This window comes from Ursus americanus, chromosome 25 (assembly GCF_024610735.1).
Source record: "Ursus americanus isolate L20-20 chromosome 25, mUrsAme1.1.p, whole genome shotgun sequence".
Lineage (NCBI taxonomy): Eukaryota > Metazoa > Chordata > Mammalia > Carnivora > Ursidae > Ursus > Ursus americanus.
Window position 1 is genome coordinate 19,176,512 of NC_142151.1, and position 19,747 is coordinate 19,196,258.

Genomic DNA, 19,747 nt, shown 5'->3' on the forward strand with positions numbered 1-19,747 from the left:
CTTGCCCTGATTGTGCACTCACACTCTCTCTCTCTCAACCTCTCTCTCTGACAAATAAATAAATAAAATCTTAAAAAAAAAAAAGATTTAATAAAGCGCACAAGCAGGGGGAGCCACAGGCAGAGGGAGGAGCAGTCTCCCTGCAGGGGGAGGAGCAGAGGGAGAGGGAGAAGCAGACTCCCTGGAGAGCAGGGAGCGGGTAGCAGGGCTCCATCCTGGGACTCCAGGATCATGACCTGAGCTGAAGGCAGAGACTCAAGTGGCTGAAGCAGCCAGGCACTCCTTAGCATCTTTATTTCTTAAGAAATTACAAACGTTTTAGGACCTCTTGGCCAGGAGTTGGGGTGAAGACCAAAATATATATTTCTTATTATATCTCAATAAGATATGGAAAATGTCCTTGCTATAAGGTATTAGTTATTAAAAAAAAAAGATATAAAATAAAGTAGTAGTTATTAACACTACCAGATCATCTGTGGAAGTACATATATATATATATATATATATATATATATATATATATATATATATATATATATTTATATAAATGGACCAAAACAGATAGCATTTCAAGTATACATTGATATCTCTTTTGATATAAATAACATTCTCTACTACAAATGATTTAATAAGGTCCTGTGTTGTTGTTTTTCTTTTCCTCAAGTAATCTGCACACCCAGCGTGGGGCTTGAATTCATAACCCAGAGATCAAGAGTTACATGCTCTCCCAATTGAGCCAGCCAGGCACCCTCATAAAGTTCTGTTTTTACTTCCTTTTCTACCCAACTTAAATTTCCTTGTTCACGCTCCTGCTTATATCTTTAACTCTTTTGTTTCTTTGCCCTTTTGATTTACCCTCCTGGCAAAACCCTGCTGTTGGAACAATCCAATGCACTTGTCATAAACTCCGAAGAAGTTCTTCAAGCATCTCCATCATCCCACTGAACAAAAATGTAAAGGTCTCTAGCCTTACCGATCTAAATCAATTTTGGCATGAATCTCAGGCCCAAACCAAGACAGTTATAATTTCTTCCTGAAGGTATTTGGAGTCGAAATTCAAAGAGTCTTGTCAGTTTCTTCATGGCTGAAGATTTGAGCAAGAGTGTTATTGAACATACTCAGTGGTTGGAATGGTATGGGCACTGGCCATTCAGAATGATGGTTTACAATCAGGTTATACTACAATGGTCTGGAAACCCCTGATATGCCATTTGTTGACCCTGTAGTTGCTGGATCATGAAGGGAACCCAGAGGTTCTAAGGGAGATGGTGTCTTTCAGTGTTTTAAAACCTGTGTGTGAAGCTAGGGCGTTCTGTACAACCTTGCTTCTTGCCATGTTGTTATAGTACTTCTGTTATAATTTACTTTAAAACACTTCCTTATAAACAGTGTAATGTACTTGTGTGTAAATTAGCTTTCATCTACACTCTGGGGAAGGTTAGGTATCATTAGAGTTACCCTATTAGGAATTCACACTCTAGGGGAAGTTAGTTATAATCTGAAGTGCCCTAATCAGGGATCCATAATCCCCAGGTGGCTACTTAAGCATTTCAAGGATCTTTATTGAAATTTATATCAGAAGTTTCATTAATTAGCTTAAGGGATGTTAGAAATACATTTTCATTGGTGAAATAAGTGATGTCCCAGATATATGGCTGGCTAGAAAGGTGTCACAGCCCTGTCACCCATGTGAATGAAATACAAGAAGATACCTGCCCCCCCCCAAAAAACAACCAACCAACCAACCAAACAAACAAACAAAGAAAAACGAAGAACATGCCTGACCAGAGTATAAGTTTCACCAGAGCAGGGATTTTTATTGGCTTTATTCACAGCTATATACCCGATGGTAAGAACAGTGCCTGACACATAGTAGACATCAATATATTCAATACATGGTAAGTAAGTTGGTGGGTAGCACAGCAGTCTACCACCTTCTTGGTCTAAGTTCTATTTGATTCTGTGTTACCCACCTCTCCCCCAATCGTTCTATTCCATTTTTGGAGGGATCTACTGACAGACCTGAATAGAAGGCTGACTGATTCTCTGTTTGGGTATTGCTGCCGCTACCTCAGAGTGAGCCTCGCCTACAAGATGCCTGTGGGCATGCCTGAGGACAAAGAGTGAGGATTTCCTGAAACTTATATGAACATGTTATATGACTTTTTGCCCACTTGCCAATAAAAGTTTATACATTGGAAGAATTACGATGAAGTCTTGCTTTCCTTGTAATCTACCACCTGCTATCAATGCTGGGAGGAGGGCACTCCCAGCTTTCACCTAGTTCAATCAATGGATGCTATTGACATTTACTAATAGAAACTGACAGTTGCTAGAAGGTCAAATGGAGTGAAGTCAATTTGCAATACATGGGGAAAACTGAGATAGAAGCACATGAAATTTTATATATTGGTGCCATTATAAATCAAGGGCCTTCTACCTCAAGACAGAATCAGTGCTGTCCAACAATATGGAGGATGAATCCAGGAAGCTCTTGTCTGAGATCAGGATCAGCAGGACAGATGTTATTTGTCAGGAAGACTTCGTAGAACAGGAAGAGAATGGGCCAAGGGATGGAGACTGGGAACCAACATTTCAAAAACAGGGCAATCAAGAAGAAACCATGAAAGATATCAGCAATCTAGAAGCTGTGTCATTGTAGAAATAAGAGAGGAGAGGAAAGGAGGATGGAGCAGAGGAGCAAATGCAGCAAAGTGCACAATGCAGAATTTGGCCTGAGACTTATTTTCATTGTAATGTGACAGCAAGTTTGTAAGCGCAGAGCTGAAGAGTATCCTCCAGATTTAGTTAATGGGTTTACTGCGGGTAGTCTTAAAAAAATGTGGGATGGGTCCTGGGATCAAGTCCTATATCGGGTTTCCTACTCAGCAGGGAGTCTGCTTCTCCCTCTCCATCTGACTCTTCCCACTGTTCGTGCTCGCTCTCTCCCTCTCTCTCTCTTTCAAAATAAATAAATAAAATCTTTTTTTAAAATGTGGGGATAAATATCATTCTATAGTAGAAAGACAGTATATGGTAGGTAAGAAAGTGGAACAAGCAAGCATAGTTCATATTTTTGGAAGTTTGGATGAAAAAGAAAGAAATACTTATTTGTAAGGATGGAAAAACTTGATCATGAGGGCACCTGGGTGGCTCAGTCTGTTAAGCCCCTGACTCTTGATCTCAGCTCAGGTCTCGATCTCAGGGTCATGAGTTCAAGCCCTGCAATGGGCTCCATGCTGGGCCTGGAGCCTACTTAAGGGGCACCTGGGTGGCTCAGTCGTTTGAGTCTCTGGCTGCTGATTTCGGCTCAGGTCATGATCTCAGTGTTACAAGATGGAGCCCTGCATTGGGCTCCATGCTTAAGATTCTTTCTCCCTCTCCCTCTACCCCTTCTCCTCCCACTAGAGCACGTGTGCACTCTCTCTTTCTCAAAATAAATACATTAATTAATTAATCAAATAAAGGACTTGATCGTGTTCATAAACTGACAAGGAGCCAGAGTAGAGTGTGGGATTGAAGACATAGAAGAAGAAATGGAAGCTGATGGGTCAAAATGTAAAGTTAAGTTTTCTTAATTTGAGTAAAGTTCATGTTGTCATTAAAAAAAAGAGAGAGACCCCTAAAAATACAGTAGCTTGAATAAGATAGCTTATTTCTCTACCACATAACAGCCTAGTTAGTGTAGACTGGCCTGCAGCTCTACATGGCGCAGTCACTCAGGGACCCATATTCCTTCCATATTATTGCTTCCATCACTGCGTGTTGAATTTGAGTCAATGGTACAGCCCTGTTCTAGCACATGGGGAAGGAAGTCAAGAACAAACTAGGTGGAGGTCGTACATATTATCTCTGTTCACATTCTCTTGGTGAGAATTCAGTCATAGAACTAACATTAGCTGTTAATATTTCCATAATTCAGTTTAAAAGACTGCATTTCAGTTGGTTTGTGTGATATCATGTATGTGCCAACAGTATAAGTTTTAGTTCTATAGAGTCAACTAGTATACGAAGAAAAAAAAAAATCCCAGGTCAGTGGTCTTTAGCTAGCATTCTATCCGAAAGGGACATACTCCAGAGGTTCCTCCTAACACATTTTTTACTATCAAGATCTCCATAAAACCTCAATAAATGGCATAATGAATGTTAAAAATGGGTTTTGTATTGGGGAAGCTAGTGATTTGTTAAACAACAGAATGAATGTTAGAAACGGTGAAATTAAACTTACTCAAGGTATATAAAGCTTGTCTACAAGAGTTAGGAGACTTTCCTTCTATTTGCAGACCAGCAAGTTTTGTTTTATTATCTGATATCTTAGAGATCTCTCATGACACTTGTCCTAAACTGTCCTATGCTGAGCTGTTGGGATTTCTGATTCCATAATGGTAACTTCAGGGCACAGAATCCTGCCACTAAAATGGTTTTGTATTTGTCTTGAGTGTATCTTTCATTCAACGTATCACCAGAGCACCTAAAAGGACAAAGAGAGCTGCAATTTCACCTTGCTTACACATTTGTTATATTTACAGTTTTTTGGTAGCTACTGTTCTCTACCTGAAAGAATCCAATATTTGGATTGACCAAATATTGCTTAGGTTAGCTAACTGAATATAAGGGAGCATAGAGGAGGCTGGGAAATGTCTCCAGCTAGGTAGCCAAGTGCCCAAGAAGGTAGGGGGGAACCCCACCATACATACATATATGGTCATTTTTTCTCTTTTTTTTAGGACACCTAAGAGTTTGCTACAGTAGCATGCTTAGGTTTCCTTAAAAAAATGAGTGTAGATATAGATGATTTTATAAATAAAGGAGCAGAAAATTGAAGACCTCACTCCTGAGGGTCTCAGATTTGTAGGAAATAAGAAACCATGTTTGCCTGTTTATTTTATTACTTTTCTTTCATTCATTCATTCATTCATTCATTCATTCATTCATTCATTCATTTTTAGTGGTCTCTATACCCAACTTGGGGCTCCAACTCAAGACCCTGAGATCAAGAGTCCCATGCTCCACGGAACCAGCCAGTCAAGTGCCCCTATTACTTTCAATTTTTTAAAAAAATTTTAATTTTGGGGGTGCCTGGGTGGCCCACTTGATTGAGTGTCCATCTCTTGATTTTGGCTCAGGTCATGATCTCAGGGTTGTGAGACTGAGTCCCCACCTCAGACTCTGCAATGGGCACAGAGCCTGCTTAAGATTCTCTCTCTCTCTCTCTCTCTCTCCCTCTCTCCTCTCTGCACTTCCCCCTTCTCTAAAACAAACAAAAATTTAATTGAGAGTTTATTTGAGCAAAATTGATTCCAATCGGGCAGCACCAACCTGGAAGTGGTTAGGAACACTATCTATTTCTTCATTTAACCTGCATTAATTAGGATATTGATTTGGCTGGTTTACAATAGACAAACTACATAAAGGATTTCTTTCTCACTACAAAAAAAATCTGAGTTCTTGGTCCAAGGGAGTGGGCGGTATTGTAAAATGAGTCCTTGATTCCTTCATCCTCCTCTAGAGACACAGGTCCCTTCTCTCTGTGGCTCTGGTATCCTGGGTGTGTGAATCACCCCCTCATTCAAGTCTCTGCCCCAGCCCAAGAACAAGACATGGAAGAGTGAGAGGAGGGAGGGCAACCGGCTTTCCTTAGGAGGATGTCATCCTTCTGCTTATGGCTCATTGGCCAGAACTCAGTAACATGGACAAATCTAGCTGTAAGTGATGCTGGGAGGTCCAGATACCAACAGGGGGAGTGAGGCGGGAGGAGGATCAGCAAGTTCTGCAAACACAAAAACAAAATAACCTGACAAACCTCACTTTACAAATTAATTTGAGGGATGCCTGGCTGGCTCAGTCAGTGAACATACAACTCTTGGTCTTGGGAGTCCTGAGTTCAAGCGCCCTGTTGGGGGTGGAGTTTCATTTAAAAAAATAATAACTTGAGGTAATTTACCAAGATGTATAAAGGGCTACAAAGTAGATATAAAACAAGTAACAAAATAAGGGAAAACGGGAAGAACAGGGGGAAAAAAGCATATGTGTAAGTTTAGTGGTCAAAATAGATGCCCTACGTTCGTCAGGAAAAGAAAGGGGCGGAATGCCTTTTTTTTGGCGAAGCCAAGGTAATGATCCAAACTGCTGATTCACTTTTTAAGTATTTCACCCATTACGTATTTTCTTTGGATTTTTTTCCTGCCTTCGTAGAGATTTGATGGCTAAAGTACTAACTAACTGGTATTGTAACTTGTATGCTCCAGTAACTAATCCAGCAAATTCAAATTTAATAATTGAGAGCATTTTGAACATTGACAAAAGTTATTTGGTTAGCAAGTCAGAAATAAAATAACCTGAAAGGACAAAAATGTGGTGTTTAAGTTATTTACCTTTCATATTTTGCCTACCCATTCACTGATAGTTTATAGGAAAACATTTTTACTATATTCGAAAGGAGGAACTATCTGAAATACCAGACAAGTATATGATCTCCTTATTGTGGGAAGCTGCCAGCCAAAAGCAGTAATGTCTCAAAATGGATACACTGGCAAATTGTAACTATAATCTGTATGCATACATATCACCATAAAACTATATGCAAAACTTTAGTCATTATTTGGTTGTGTTTTGGTTGGATGACAATCCACGGGTTGGGGACGCTTTCGTCAGATTTCTAGTTCCTTCCACCTTTAGGATCATATCATTCCTTTATACTGTAAGATGTTCTATCTTTTCATGCATACTTTCTCTAGACTCCCAGTCTATCAGAGGATGACGTCATCATGCTGCTACGGATCTTGCTCATTACGGCTGTCTCAACACGCGGAATGAGGAACCTGAAATAAAGGTGGAAAGTGTGCCATAGCTACATGTCTTAGAGACGTTGTTTCCGGAAGACTGTCGCGTGTGTTGGAGCAGGAATCTGAGCTTGAATCTCAGCTGGGTCTGTTGCTGGATTCAAGCATGTTTGGGCATGTCTGGCAAACTGGTGAGGCAGGCCTGAAAGAAACCTGCTGACATGGGGGCTGAGACTGCTTCCTGGAACAGAACTCATTTTAGTGGAAGAGAATTAGACAGAGAAGCTCTATAAGAAAGACTTAGTCATCGGACGGGGAGTAATAAATACAGCTTGGGGTAGCTGTTACTCAAATCTGTCGCCAATCTAGGCCCGTGAAAGCATGTCTGGGTTCTTAAGAGAAACAGAGCTCTGAGTAAAACATAAAGAGCTGTTTCACTGAAAACCTTCTAAGATATTGGGCACAAGCAGTCTGCTTCGGGGTTCCCCTAAAAGAGATCACATAATGATCTCCATTTCTACAGGCCACACCATGGCTTTGGCTGTTTGCCTTGTATCACAGATCCTGGTAAGGAGCCTACAGCGCCTAGAAGAGAGCAAGGCAGGGGAGGGGGGCACTGGGAGGGTGTGTGAGTGTACGAGAGACCTCCCACCCCAGAGGCTCCCAGGGAAATTTAAGTTATTATTGCTAATCTGCCCCCATTAGTACTGTGGTCGATGAGTTTGAGTACTGTTCCCAAATAGTTCTTACGCAGTGATGTGTTATTAGGTAACTTTATTATTATTATTTTTTAAGATTCTATTTATTTATTTGACAGAGAGAGAGATAGCCAGCAAGAGAGGAAAAACAGGCAGGGGGAGTGGGAGAGGAAGAAGCAGGCTCCCAGCGGAGGAGCCTGATGTGGGGCTCGATCCCAGGACTCTGGGATCACGCCCTGAGCCGAAGGCAGACGCTTAACCAACTGAGCCACCCAGGCGCCCCTTAGGTAACTTCTAATTATGCATAGAATCACACACTCTCCTAGTGGGAAGGAGGGAACTCTACAACAGTGATTTTCGATCTGTAAAGGACCAGTTTTGTTTTTTTTTTTAAATTTCCAGTGCACTTTTGCAAAATACTGGAAAGGTGAATTACCAGAATACTAGAATAAACTGATGACATCAAAAATATAAGCCCTAACTGTTTATTATTAGATTCAGGAGGCATAAAATTACGCTGTCAAGGTGTTATAAAAGTTTCCAGAAGCTCATTTCAGTACTTGTCTAGCTACAGATTGGTCACAGTTTATGGAGATGTTTATGGATGTGCACTGGTTGGTAGACCCTGCTTCTTGCGGGCTCATGTTTTCATCCCACCTCTCACCTGATGCCACCTGAAAAAACTCCATCATCCACAAGTCGGTCCTCTAGCCACACACTTCAGTGTGTCATTATCCATTGTGGTTATGGAGGAGAGTGGCCTTGTTCTTAGGAGATACACAGAGAGTCATGACCTCTGCAACTGAACACAGGCTGAGAGAGAGAGAAAGGGAGAGGGGGGAGAGGTGGGGGTCAGAGGAGAGGGGGAGAGAGAGAACTTCTGGCTTTGATACCTGCCACTTCCACGTGTTTAGTCCCCATTCACTTTCACTCTCTTCACTCTTTTCTTCCTATCTCCTATACATTAGATACCCTTAAAAATAACTTAAATCACATCATCACACCTTTTAAAAAAATATCTTAGTTTATATCTCAGTTGTCTTTCAAAGCCCAAATTTTTTATTCAAGATTTTATGCCATCTATCTTTAAGCCTTTTTTTAGTTTTCTAGATTAGCTTTCTCATGGTTGATTAACACTGTCATGAATAAATTTTTATGCCTTTTCCATATTATTACTTCTCAGTCCTAGAATTCCCTCTCACACAGAATTCTATTCTACTCACTCTTCAAGATTTAGCTCAAATTAATTAAACTTAAATGTAGTTTTATCTTATTATACGAATTTGTTCAAATCCTACATTCTTCATGTTTTCCTTGATTAGCTCAGCTAAATGTTAACCCTAATTTCCAGGGTTTAATACTGTGCTTGGCACATGAACTTAATATATACTTTTTAGTTAAACTCTCTGATAGTACTTACTTTATAACACAGGATAATACATTCCTGGTCTATCTCAAAAAGTGGCTTTGAGGTTGAAATGTTTGGGGTTAGTAATTTGCATGGTATATGTGTGGGAAGGTATCTGTAAACCATAATGCCTCATACTATTATTTTTTCAATTTTTGCTTTCCCTTGAGGCAACACATGGAACATATAACAGCTGTCCAAAGGCCTAAGGCAGTGGATATAATACTTGGATCCTCATGGTCTATGAAGACTTTCCAAGATGTGGATGAGCAGGAGACTGTTTTAATGCAAGAAGTTCTCAGATTCTCACTTCCCTTAGGTGGCTGTCCCTAAAAGTGATCTGCCCAAAGATCTGCCTCTGGGGTAAGAGTGTAAAGTTCTTTCCAGCCTTTCTGATCCCAGTTGCCCTTCCCCTACTTTACAAAACAAAAGCATAATTCTTCCCCATCCCAAATCTTAGGGGTGGGTGTGGGGGGAAGCAAAAATCTCTAAGATGGGGATGCCTGCGTGGCTCATTCAGTTAAAGCGTCTGCCTTTGGCTCGGGTCATGATCCCAGGGTCCTGGGATCAAGTCCTGTGTAGGGCTCCTTGCTCAGTGGGGATCCTGCTTCTCCCTCTGCCTGATGCTCCCCCTGCCTGTACTCTCTCTGTCTCTGATAAATAAATAAATAAATAAATAAATAAATAAATAAATAAATAAATAAATAAAATCTTAAAAAAAAAAAAAAAAAAGACCTCCAGGATGCAAAAAAAGGAACGATTGACTGGTGAATGAGAATAGGTAACACATCCTTTAGAAGTCAGGTGGTTTTCTGTTACTTGCTTTCCGCAAAGTTGAAAGAAAACCTAATCAGAGTTGTCAGCTGATAGATCATTAAAAGTATTTTTTTGTTAGATCTTTCTGTGATTTTTGGGGGCATATAATTTGGAAAGAGTTCAAAGAATCAATTGGCATTACTAAAAACTCCATTCATTTTCATCTACTTATTTATGTGAACAAGTTTCCTCATTGCGTACATCCATGGAATTGAAAACTTGGAATAGAATTGATGCTGAACTTGTTCTCATTCTAGTAATACTCATCTACCAGTAAAATAAACTAGCTGGGGGTGCCTGGGTGGCTCAGTTGGTTAAAGGTCCAACTTGATTTTAGCTCAGGGCTTGATCTCAGGGTGGTGAGTTCAAGGCTGACTTAGGCTCCATGCTGAGTGTGGAGCCTACTTGAAAAACAAACAAAAAACTGGTTGAACTAGCAGTTCCATCTGGTAAGATGCATTTCCAACAAAATTTTACTTTTGTGTGTAATACTTAAGTATTTAAAGATTTGTTATTTTAGAGAGAGACAGAGAGAGGGAGAGTGTGAACGTGGGGGGGGACAGGGGTGCAGAGGAAGAGGGAGAAAGAATCTGAAGCAGACTCCCTGCTGAGCGCACAGCCCCACCTGAGGCTCAATCTGAGGACCCTGGGATCATGACCTAAGCAGAAAATAAGAGTCAGAGGCTTAACTGACAGAGCCACCCACATGCCCCACTTATATAAGTATTTAAAATAAGTGTTTTGATCAATTGAAATAGTAAGACTTTGAGTTTTATGGGGCGCCTGGGTGGCACAGCGGTTAAGCGTCTGCCTTCTGCTCAGGGCGTGATCCCGGCGTTATGGGATCGAGCCCCACATCAGGCTCCTCTGCTATGAGCCTGCTTCTTCCTCTCCCACTCCCCCTGCTTGTGTTCCCTCCTCGCTGGCTGTCTCTATCTCTGTCGTATAAATAAATAAAATCTTTAAAAAAAAAAAAAAGACTTTGAGTTTTATGATCACAGGAAATTCAAAAACGACCCTTAAATTTCAATTTATTTCATTTTATTACAAGGAGATATAAGATGATCAATAAAACAGTTCAAATATAAAATCTATCATTAGGATAAAATTCTGGAGGGATATGGAATGTAAATATGAGTTCCAGAAGATAAAGAAGGATGGAAATTGCCCAAGTGTAAAGAAAAATTGTATTTTATAAGTGGATATTGGTGGGTATTAAATCCCTGCGGTATTTAGTTCATTGGCTGTATTTAAACGTGTGACAATTATAAAACATTGGTAACAAGCTGGAAGAAATGTAGCTGTCTTTTTAAACTGCACAAGGGTGTACAGTTATTTAGAGGACTCATGAGCTAAAAAGTTTGAAGATCTTGAACATAAAACACGTTTGCTCTGTGCCTGACTTAACCATTTCTTGGGATATTCAAACGAAGGTTGGACTGAAACCTGTGGCTCTATGCTGCGTGTATGGATTTAGTACCTTGCATTCTATTATTTATTTTTCTTCATTTTAATCGTCTGCCCTCCTAGATTGCAAGCTCTCAGAAGACCAGGGACTTGTTCGGTTCCTGGCTCATTGCCGGTACACAGGGGACACTCCCCAAATATCCCCAGAATGAATGACTTTATCGTGAGAACTCGGAGGGCTGTTAAAATCCCCGGCTAGCACTCAAGCTTTCGTTCTGCGTGTCCCGCCGGCTGCGAGGCGGGGAAGGCGTGGGAAGGCCCCAAGGAAACTCTGAGCACTCGGCCGGTCAGGGCGGGGGGCCGGGCGGGGACACGGGTGGGGGCGCGGGCGCGGAATCCGCGGCCCGGGGGAGGCGCTACCTCGTGCCGCCGCGCAGGCGCGCAACCGTCTCCGCGTGAGTGCGCGCAGTCGCGCGCCTGTCCCCGCGCGGGCTCCGTAGCGCGTGTGCAGGCTGACGCAGCTCGCGGGCCCTCCTCCTGCTTTGCAGCGGCGTCGGCGGAGTTTTGGGCGTTTGGGAGGGGGCGAGGGAGCTAGAGTCAGGAGAGGGAGGCGGCGGCGGGGAGGAGGAGGAGCAGGCGCCGCCATGGCCGCCGCTATCACCGACATGGCCGACCTGGAGGAGCTCTCTCGCCTGAGCCCTCTGCCCCCCGGCAGCCCTGGCCCGGCGGCGAGGGGCCGGGCTGAGCCCCCCGAGGAGGAGGAGGAAGAGGAGGAGGAAGAAGAGGAGGCCGAGGCCGAGGCGGTGGCAGCACTGCTGCTGAACGGCGGCGGCGGTGGGGGCGGCGGCGGCGGCGGCGGAGTGGGGGGCGGCGAGGCGGAGACGATGTCGGAGCCGAGCCCCGAGAGCGCCAGCCAGGCCGGGGAGGACGAGGACGAAGAAGAGGACGAGGAGGAGGAGGACGAGAGCAGCAGCAGCGGCGGGGGCGAGGAGGAGAGTAGCGCCGAGAGCCTGGTGGGCAGCAGCGGCGGGAGCAGCAGCGACGAGACGCGCTCGCTGAGCCCCGGCGCCGCCAGCAGCAGCAGCGGGGATGGGGACGGCAAGGAGGGCCTGGAGGAGCCCAAGGGACCGCGGGGCAGCCAGGGCGGCGGCGGGGGCGGCAGCAGTAGCAGCAGCGTCGTCTCTAGTGGCGGCGACGAGGGCTACGGGACCGGGGGAGGCGGAAGCAGCGCGACCTCCGGGGGCCGGCGAGGCAGCTTGGAGATGTCGTCGGATGGGGAACCCCTGAGCCGCATGGACTCGGAGGACAGGTCAGTGCACTGAAGCGTTTTCCCTTCCCTTCTACCTTTTACACTCGCGTGCCCCTCAGAGGGGCCAAAGGGACTTTTTGCTGAGATCCCCCGGCTCCCCGAATCTTCGGCCCCTCCCCCAGGCTCTCAACTCGGAAATCTCTCCTGGTCGCCGCGCCCCTCTCGTTGCGGATAGCCGCTTCCAACTCTCAAACCAATTCCCCCCCAACTCTCCTTTCCCCGCCCTCTTTCCCCTCGACTCTGCACTCTTTACGGACCTACGGACAGCTCTAACTCAGAAACAGCCCTCAAAGTAGGCCCAAATCCTCTTGCGGAGCTTAAGAGGGCCTTGATGTACACACTTCGGTACACAAGGTTAGCTTCATCCAACCGTGTTCGCGAACACTTGTCAGAACTATAATTGACAAGTGTTTTCCAACATGGCTGGTCTTGCCTGGATTTAACAGAACTTCCTTGTTCAGGGAAGAGACCCCCAGCTATCACTTTTCACTACTTAAGGGAAAGACTGGTCTTTTATATTTAATCAGTGCTCCTAAAATTCCGCATGTGTAGTCATTAATATAGTCTCAAAGTGATTTTAATAACTTCTTTTGTGTGTGATTAAATCTGGGAGAAAGTTTAAAACACGTATAAATTATTGTAGAAAAGAATGAATTGATGTTCTCTGAAATAATTTTACGGAATCAAAGAATTGGAATCGTAATAAAATACAGTCTGGAAGGTACATCATGATAGCATGTGGTTTATAATCTTTATATAATAAGGCTTTAGCATGAATGTCATGATTTTAGAGGATAGTATTTAAAGTCATGTATGGAAAGATCTCTGAAGAAATTAGTAGCTTTTTTTCTAAAGCTTCTTAGAAATAACGTGGATACTGACAAAAAAGCGCTTAACTTTTTCCAAGACTTTAAAATTTATTGCATTAGTATGTTTCATTTGTTATTATCATTACTTCTGATCACTTTGGAAAACTTCGTATTTTAATTAATTGGTTTTTAATGTACTTTTTTAATAAAATAGACTGTACAAACCCTAGAGAAATTGTGCTGAACTAGATAGGCACATCAGGAAGGAGAATCTGCGAGACAATTAAAAATTGATGTGAACCACACAATGAAGCATATGTTATTTATCATTTTATTATATCCTCCTTCATTGGTACCAGTAGATATTTGAAAGTTGACATCAGTTTATACAGTTAGCATCTACTACAGTTCTTCCATTTATCTAGCGCGTGTGGGTACACACATACACGCTTAGCACTGCACAATTTAAATGTCTAGCCCATTCTCACAACTCTGGTGCAAGATAGGAATGATTTTGACTTCCATTTAACAGATGAAGAACCAAGTTGAGTGTCTTACTCAAAACAGTAAGCCTAGAATGGAAGTAGTGGTAGAGCTGGATCCGAACAAAGGTTCTCAAGCCCCCTGTTATTTTCACTTCACCAGAGTTAGAATACTTCACCTTAAACAACAAGCTGTGTGTGTCAGAATTTTTTTTTTTTTTTGAGTTAATTTCTATCTGCTACATCCCTTTAGGAGATGATGAACTGTTGGTCAAGTAATATTTCAGGAAGTGGAGTTTTGGCTTCATTTCATATTTATAAGATATTCACTGGAATATCTAATTTCTACATCATATTTCAGAGTAAGATATTAGTGCCACAAGTCCAAATAAAGTTAAAATTTGATAATCAAACATACTTGCTTTTCTTAACGCTTAAACATTAGAGACTACAAAATATTGTAATCATTTTACTGTTTCAGGGTAATAGATTTAACTTGTACGAAAAAGCTTTGCTAGTGAAACTGGATGTGGTGATATTAATCGTCATTCTTAAATGCCCCCTTGTTGCCTTTAATTTTTTTTTAAGAGTCCTTTTAAATTTGGAAAGGATTCATAGTTCTTATGAACTGTCCTGAGATTACACTAATCTATGTGGATTTTATAAATTGATTTCATGGTAGGAGGCTTTTATTTTTGTGACTGATGGAAGGATGTCGTGGTTTTAAAGTGCTTTTAAAAAACTTGGGGCATTCCTATCAAAATGATTTTATTAGAATTTACTGTTTCTTTTAGAATGCCTATTCAGTTTTTTTTTTTTTTACTTTGAAATTAGATCATACTTTTGAGTTAACATACTTTAGAATTTAAATGTCTTAATTATTTTAACTGTAAGAGCTTCTTTTTAAGAAACATTTAAATATAAAAGACTTAGATATTAAAGCTCATGATCCAAGGTGTCAGTTTATAGACATATGTATTGGAAGTGTTGTGTGGTGAAAAGTGACTAATTTATAAAATGAATAAATGACCCTTGGTACAAAAACATTGATTATTTTCTCCATGAGAAAGTTATTCAAAACCAGAGTAAGGGTATTAGTATGTTTATTTTGGTAAAGTTAGAAAACCTTTATGTTGATACGTAATTTATTTTCTTTAGGGGAATATTTAGCTGTTTGAGACCACTATAAAGTAGCTTTTCTTCTACTTCGAATCTAAGGTTAACTGCTTTTTAAAAAATTACCGCCTTTTAAAAAATAATTACCACCTTTTTATTCAGAGACTAATTAATTTTTAAATAGAATTTTAGAATTTAAAATATTTCTGAAATTTTTTTAGTTTTCAAATTAGTTCTAGCTATTGAATCAGATTATACATTGAAAGATTCTTACCTTTTCTGTATAAGTGAATTGATAAGAACTACTTTTGTGGTTGTCATACACACACATATATATATATATATACACACATATACATATATATATATATTCTCCCTCATGCCCCCCAACTAGAACAGAAGCCAAGACTTATTTTGAAAAGCCAAGACCACTTTCAGCCACTTTTATCAGCCTTTCTGGGTAAATTCAGATGTCAAAAGTGCGTGTGTAAGGATGTGGTGATAGGGAAAGGCATATGGTGTGAAACTTAATGATCAAGAAAGGCCACAGGCCTTTACCATTTTGTGGATCAAAATTTGGAATCCCAGTCTTAGCAGTTGCAAACTGAGGTGTAACTGACATTGCTCTGATGCTGGGAAAACAGGCTAATATTGCCCAATTTCTTAGTAGTATGATTGGGAAGATCTAATATGGAGGCTAAATTTCTAAATCGTATTAATGCCAGAAGGCTACTTGCTGAAGTTATCATCAAGATTTGTTAAGGATCTGTATGGTTGAGGCAATACAATACTTTTATGTAAAGTAATTTTTGCTCATACTTCACGATGATGTAGTTACCTCTTCAACTCTTAAGCAACTGTCCCTAGTCTCTTAAAATCATTCTTTTAGCTACCTTTTTATTTTGATTAAATTTAGGGAAAAAAGCTTTTAGTAGGTCTCAGTTTTCATTGATGACCTGTAACTCCCAGTAAAGGAAGGCATGGCTCTGTGCCCAAAACAAAATCATGAAAAAACTACAGACTTAAGGATTGAATTTATTGAGAGATTCTAGGGGGTCATTTTACTTTGAAGAAAAATTAGGACTACTGTGTTGAGTCAGCTAGAGAATCCTGTGTGTAAGTTGATTTGCTAACCAAACAGGAATTTACTGTGTGCTGGACTTTTACTGAGTATTGTGGAAGATGGGCTATTGCATATTGCTGTGAGACTTTTAATTCCAAGGTGTAGGTTTTGCCCTAGTTCCTAGCACAAAACTGCATTGACTCTAAATGTAAACAAAGTCAAATTTCACGCCTTGCCAATTGTATTAGCTGTTTATTGTTATGTAATACATTTCTTTCAAATTTAGCAACTTAAAGAAACAGACATTTGTTATTGGTTGAGGTTTCTGAGAGTCAGGAGTGGAGAGGCTTAGCTGGGTGGTTCTGGCCCAGGGTTTTATGAGGTTGCAGTGAAAAGGTTGGCCAGCACTGCAGTCATCTGAAGATTTGACTGGGGCTAGAAATGTGTTTCCAGGATGGCTCACTTACTGTAGCTCTTGGCATGATGCTTCATTTACTCACCAAGTCAATATCTGTGTGTCCTCATAACATAGCAGCTATTTCCCCTCAGAGCAAGTGATCTGAAAGAGCAAGGAAGAAGCCACGAAGTCTTTTTATGACCTAAAATACTTACTTTTTAATTCGTCCTATGTTTTCCTTTAGCAGATGAGTTTTTCCTATTTTTCTTTTCATTCATTCCCTGTCACACAATAATTCCTTCAGATTTTGTTCACTAAGGCCACCTTTCAAAACCTGTCAAAATGCCACAGTAAGTCCTGGCTTTAATTTCTTTTTCCTTTTAATTCCCATAGACGTATTTTTTATTTTTTCCCCTCCCTGCTTATGGTTCTATTCTGTAGGTGGTGGGATATAGAATATCTCTGCAGCTGTATATAGAGCATGTAATCTGAGTTAGTCTGAATTCAGATCTTTGTATTGCTGTCTGTATTATGACTTTAAGTTAAATCTTGGAGCCTCAGTTCCTTAACTACGAAAAAGGGTTAGGTTTTACCATAAAGGTATTCTAAAGACCAAACGAATTTCTATTAAGAGTCCTATGAGCTTTTCTGAAGAATCTATGTTATTTGAATGCTTCATCCTTTTTGTTGTACAGTGGTATTTTTGAGAACGGGCGCAGTTTAGCTCATTTAGATCTAAACACAGTACCTTGGGATATGGTGAGTACTTAACTAATTATTACAATTAAATTGAAATAGCCACAGTTGAATTTATATAAAGGAGACTATAAACTGAGGGCCGGGAATTAGTGCCTTTGGTTGGATCATTGTATTTGGTATTGGTAAGTTTAAAGTTACTGGGTCAGTGTACTCCAATAAAGCCCATGAGATCCTATGCAAAATTTATGTGATTTTTCTGAGAGGATATCAGCAGCTATAAGATTTTCAAAAGAGTTTGGTCTAAGTTAAGAACTACCAATTTTAGGGGCGCCTGGCTGGCTCAGTTGGTAGAGCTTATGACTCGATCTCAGGCTCATGAGTTCAAGCCCCATGTTGGGAGTAGAGTTTACATTAAAAAAAAAATACAAGGGGCGTCTGGGTGGCTCAGTCGGTTAAGCATCCGACTCTTGACTCCTGGTGTCTGCCCAGGTCATGATCTCAGGGTTGTGGGATTCAGCCCTATGTGGGGCTCTGCACTGAGCATGGAGTCTGCTTGAGATTTTCTCTCTCTTCCCTCTGTCCCTCTCCCTGCTCACGTGCACGTGCCCCCCCCCAAATAAATAAATAAAATCTTAAAACAAAAACAATCTGCTAACTTAGAGGAGATCCAGAGGTGCATAATAAATGTTTATTAAGTGGTTGTGGACAATTCTATCAAAAAAAATGTTGGGACAGTTCTGAAATTGGGAATTTCTGTAAACATATTTTTATAAATGAGTTCGAGTGTGGAAAATCTGAAATGGATAGTCACCACAGGGTTTTTTTCCTAAATCATTGTTTGTTTTTTAAAAGATATTTATTTATTTGACAGCGGGTGAGAGAGTGAGAGAAAGCACAGGAGGGGAGCAGCGGGGAGAGGGAGAAGCAGGCTCCCCACAGAGCAGGGAGCCCAATGCTGGGCTCAATCCCACCTGGGATCATAAACTTGAGCTAAAGGCAAAAGGCAGACACTTAACGGACTGAGCCACGCAGGTGCCCCTCCTAAATGATTAAATGCGTGAGTGCATTTACTGTATAAAAATGCATAACATTTTATCAAAGTGGAAATTTTGAAGTTAAAGAGGGAGAAGGTGTAGGGAGAGCGGTGGTTTAAGACTGTGATTTGAGTCGGAATGTGTGGTTTGAATTCTGGCTCTCACTTAAACTGGGTGACTATGGGACAGTTATTTAAGTTATTTACCATTTTACTATTCAGGTTTCTCATCTGCAAAAGGGGGCCAGTAATAGTTAACTATCCTGTAAGATTGTTATGGGGATTACATGAAGAGTATTTGGCACATAATCTATTTTATTAAAGATTTTATCTATTTATTTGCTGGGGAGGTGTACACAAGCAGGGGGAGCAGCAGGCAGAGGGAAAAGCAGGCTCCCCGCCAAGCAAGGAGCCCGATGTAGGACTCGATCCCAAGATCCTGGGGTCATGACCTGAGCCAAAGACAGAAGCTTAACCGACTGAGCCACCCCGGTGTCCCAGCACACAGATTATTTTAAATGTTTATGGCATACATAGAACCCCTTCCTTTTGTGGCCGGGTAGTATTCCAGGTGCAGGGTACAGAGCAATGAGTAAAACAAAACCCCTGACTTCACGAGTGGGCAAACTGCACAAATGAACTAGAAATAGCTAGTAATGATCTCGTTGTTATGAAGCCATATCAGCTCTGAATGCCAGAAAGTATTAGACCAACTGTTAAATTTGTGTGTGGCAAGTATCTGTAAATGAGTGCTGCAGAAACTTGCAAAAGGATATGCCAGGCCAAATATTCCATTGCAAAATTTACGTTTTAATCAGCTTTAACACACACACACACACATATGTATTTTCAGTGGTTGACCTAAAAGGCCATTTAATAGTTTTTAATATGTAAGTAAAGCTACTGACCTATTAGTAAAAATCTTTGGAGTATATTTTCTAGTAATGGTAATGGATTTACAGTGATCTAATAACATACTGAGTTCATTTTTATGACTGATAGTTTGCATTTGTGAAAATCATGGATATATTGGCCTTGTAACTAAATAGACAATTTTGGGCATCAGAGAAGGTCAGAGGGATGTATCGATGTTTAAAAAAAATCATATTTTGCACATTTACTTTGTTGGCTAGCATGGTGCTCTATCTAGTGATAAGAAAGAAATACGGTGGTGCCTCCCCAGTGTTTATTTTTTAAAGTAGGCTGCATGCCCAGTGTGGGGCTTGAGCTCACTACCCTGAGGTTAAGTGCTCTACAGACTGAGCCAGCCAGGCGCCCCCAGATACTTAGTTTATAATGAGAAGACTAAAAAGATGATTCCATTGTTTTTTAGTTTTTCTGTTAAGTGTTTGTGCACAGTACATTAAAATAAACACTGGGAAGTATTGTAGTCAGTGGTTAAAGTTTTTGTGGGGAGGGGGTTGGAGTTAAGGGTTAGATGAGTGATGAGATTTTTTTTTTTTAAAGATTTATTTATTTGAGAGAGAGAGAGAACACAAGCAGGGAGGAGGGGCAGAGGAAAAGGGAGAAGCAGACCCCCCTGCTGTGAGCAGAGAGTGGGACCGTGGGATCATGACCTGAGCTGATGGCAGAGGCTTATTAACCTACTGAGCCATCCAGGTGACTGGAGGAGAAATTTTTAGAAAGCCTAAATGAAATATAGGAAGAAAAGAGCCTACCATATACAGGAGACTTCCTGCCTAGGTCAGAGGATCCACATTGGAACTG

At 41.1% G+C, this 19,747-nt stretch overlaps 1 protein-coding gene across 2 annotated transcripts in view; it reads left to right on the forward strand.

Annotated features, from left to right (window-relative positions):
* The first annotated feature begins 11,628 nt into the window (after nucleotides 1–11,628).
* The window catches only part of AEBP2 (AE binding protein 2), a 65,335-nt gene continuing 57,216 nt past the window's right edge, over nucleotides 11,629–19,747 (forward strand). The window contains exon 1 of one of the 2 annotated variants that reach the window (XM_087855673.1): nucleotides 11,629–12,420. In XM_087855673.1, coding sequence (XP_087711799.1) covers nucleotides 11,756–12,420 — 665 coding nt within the window. In that variant the 5' untranslated portion in view covers nucleotides 11,629–11,755. The remainder of the gene's footprint in view (nucleotides 12,421–19,747) is intronic. The other variant, XM_045781383.2, reaches the window with a different exon arrangement.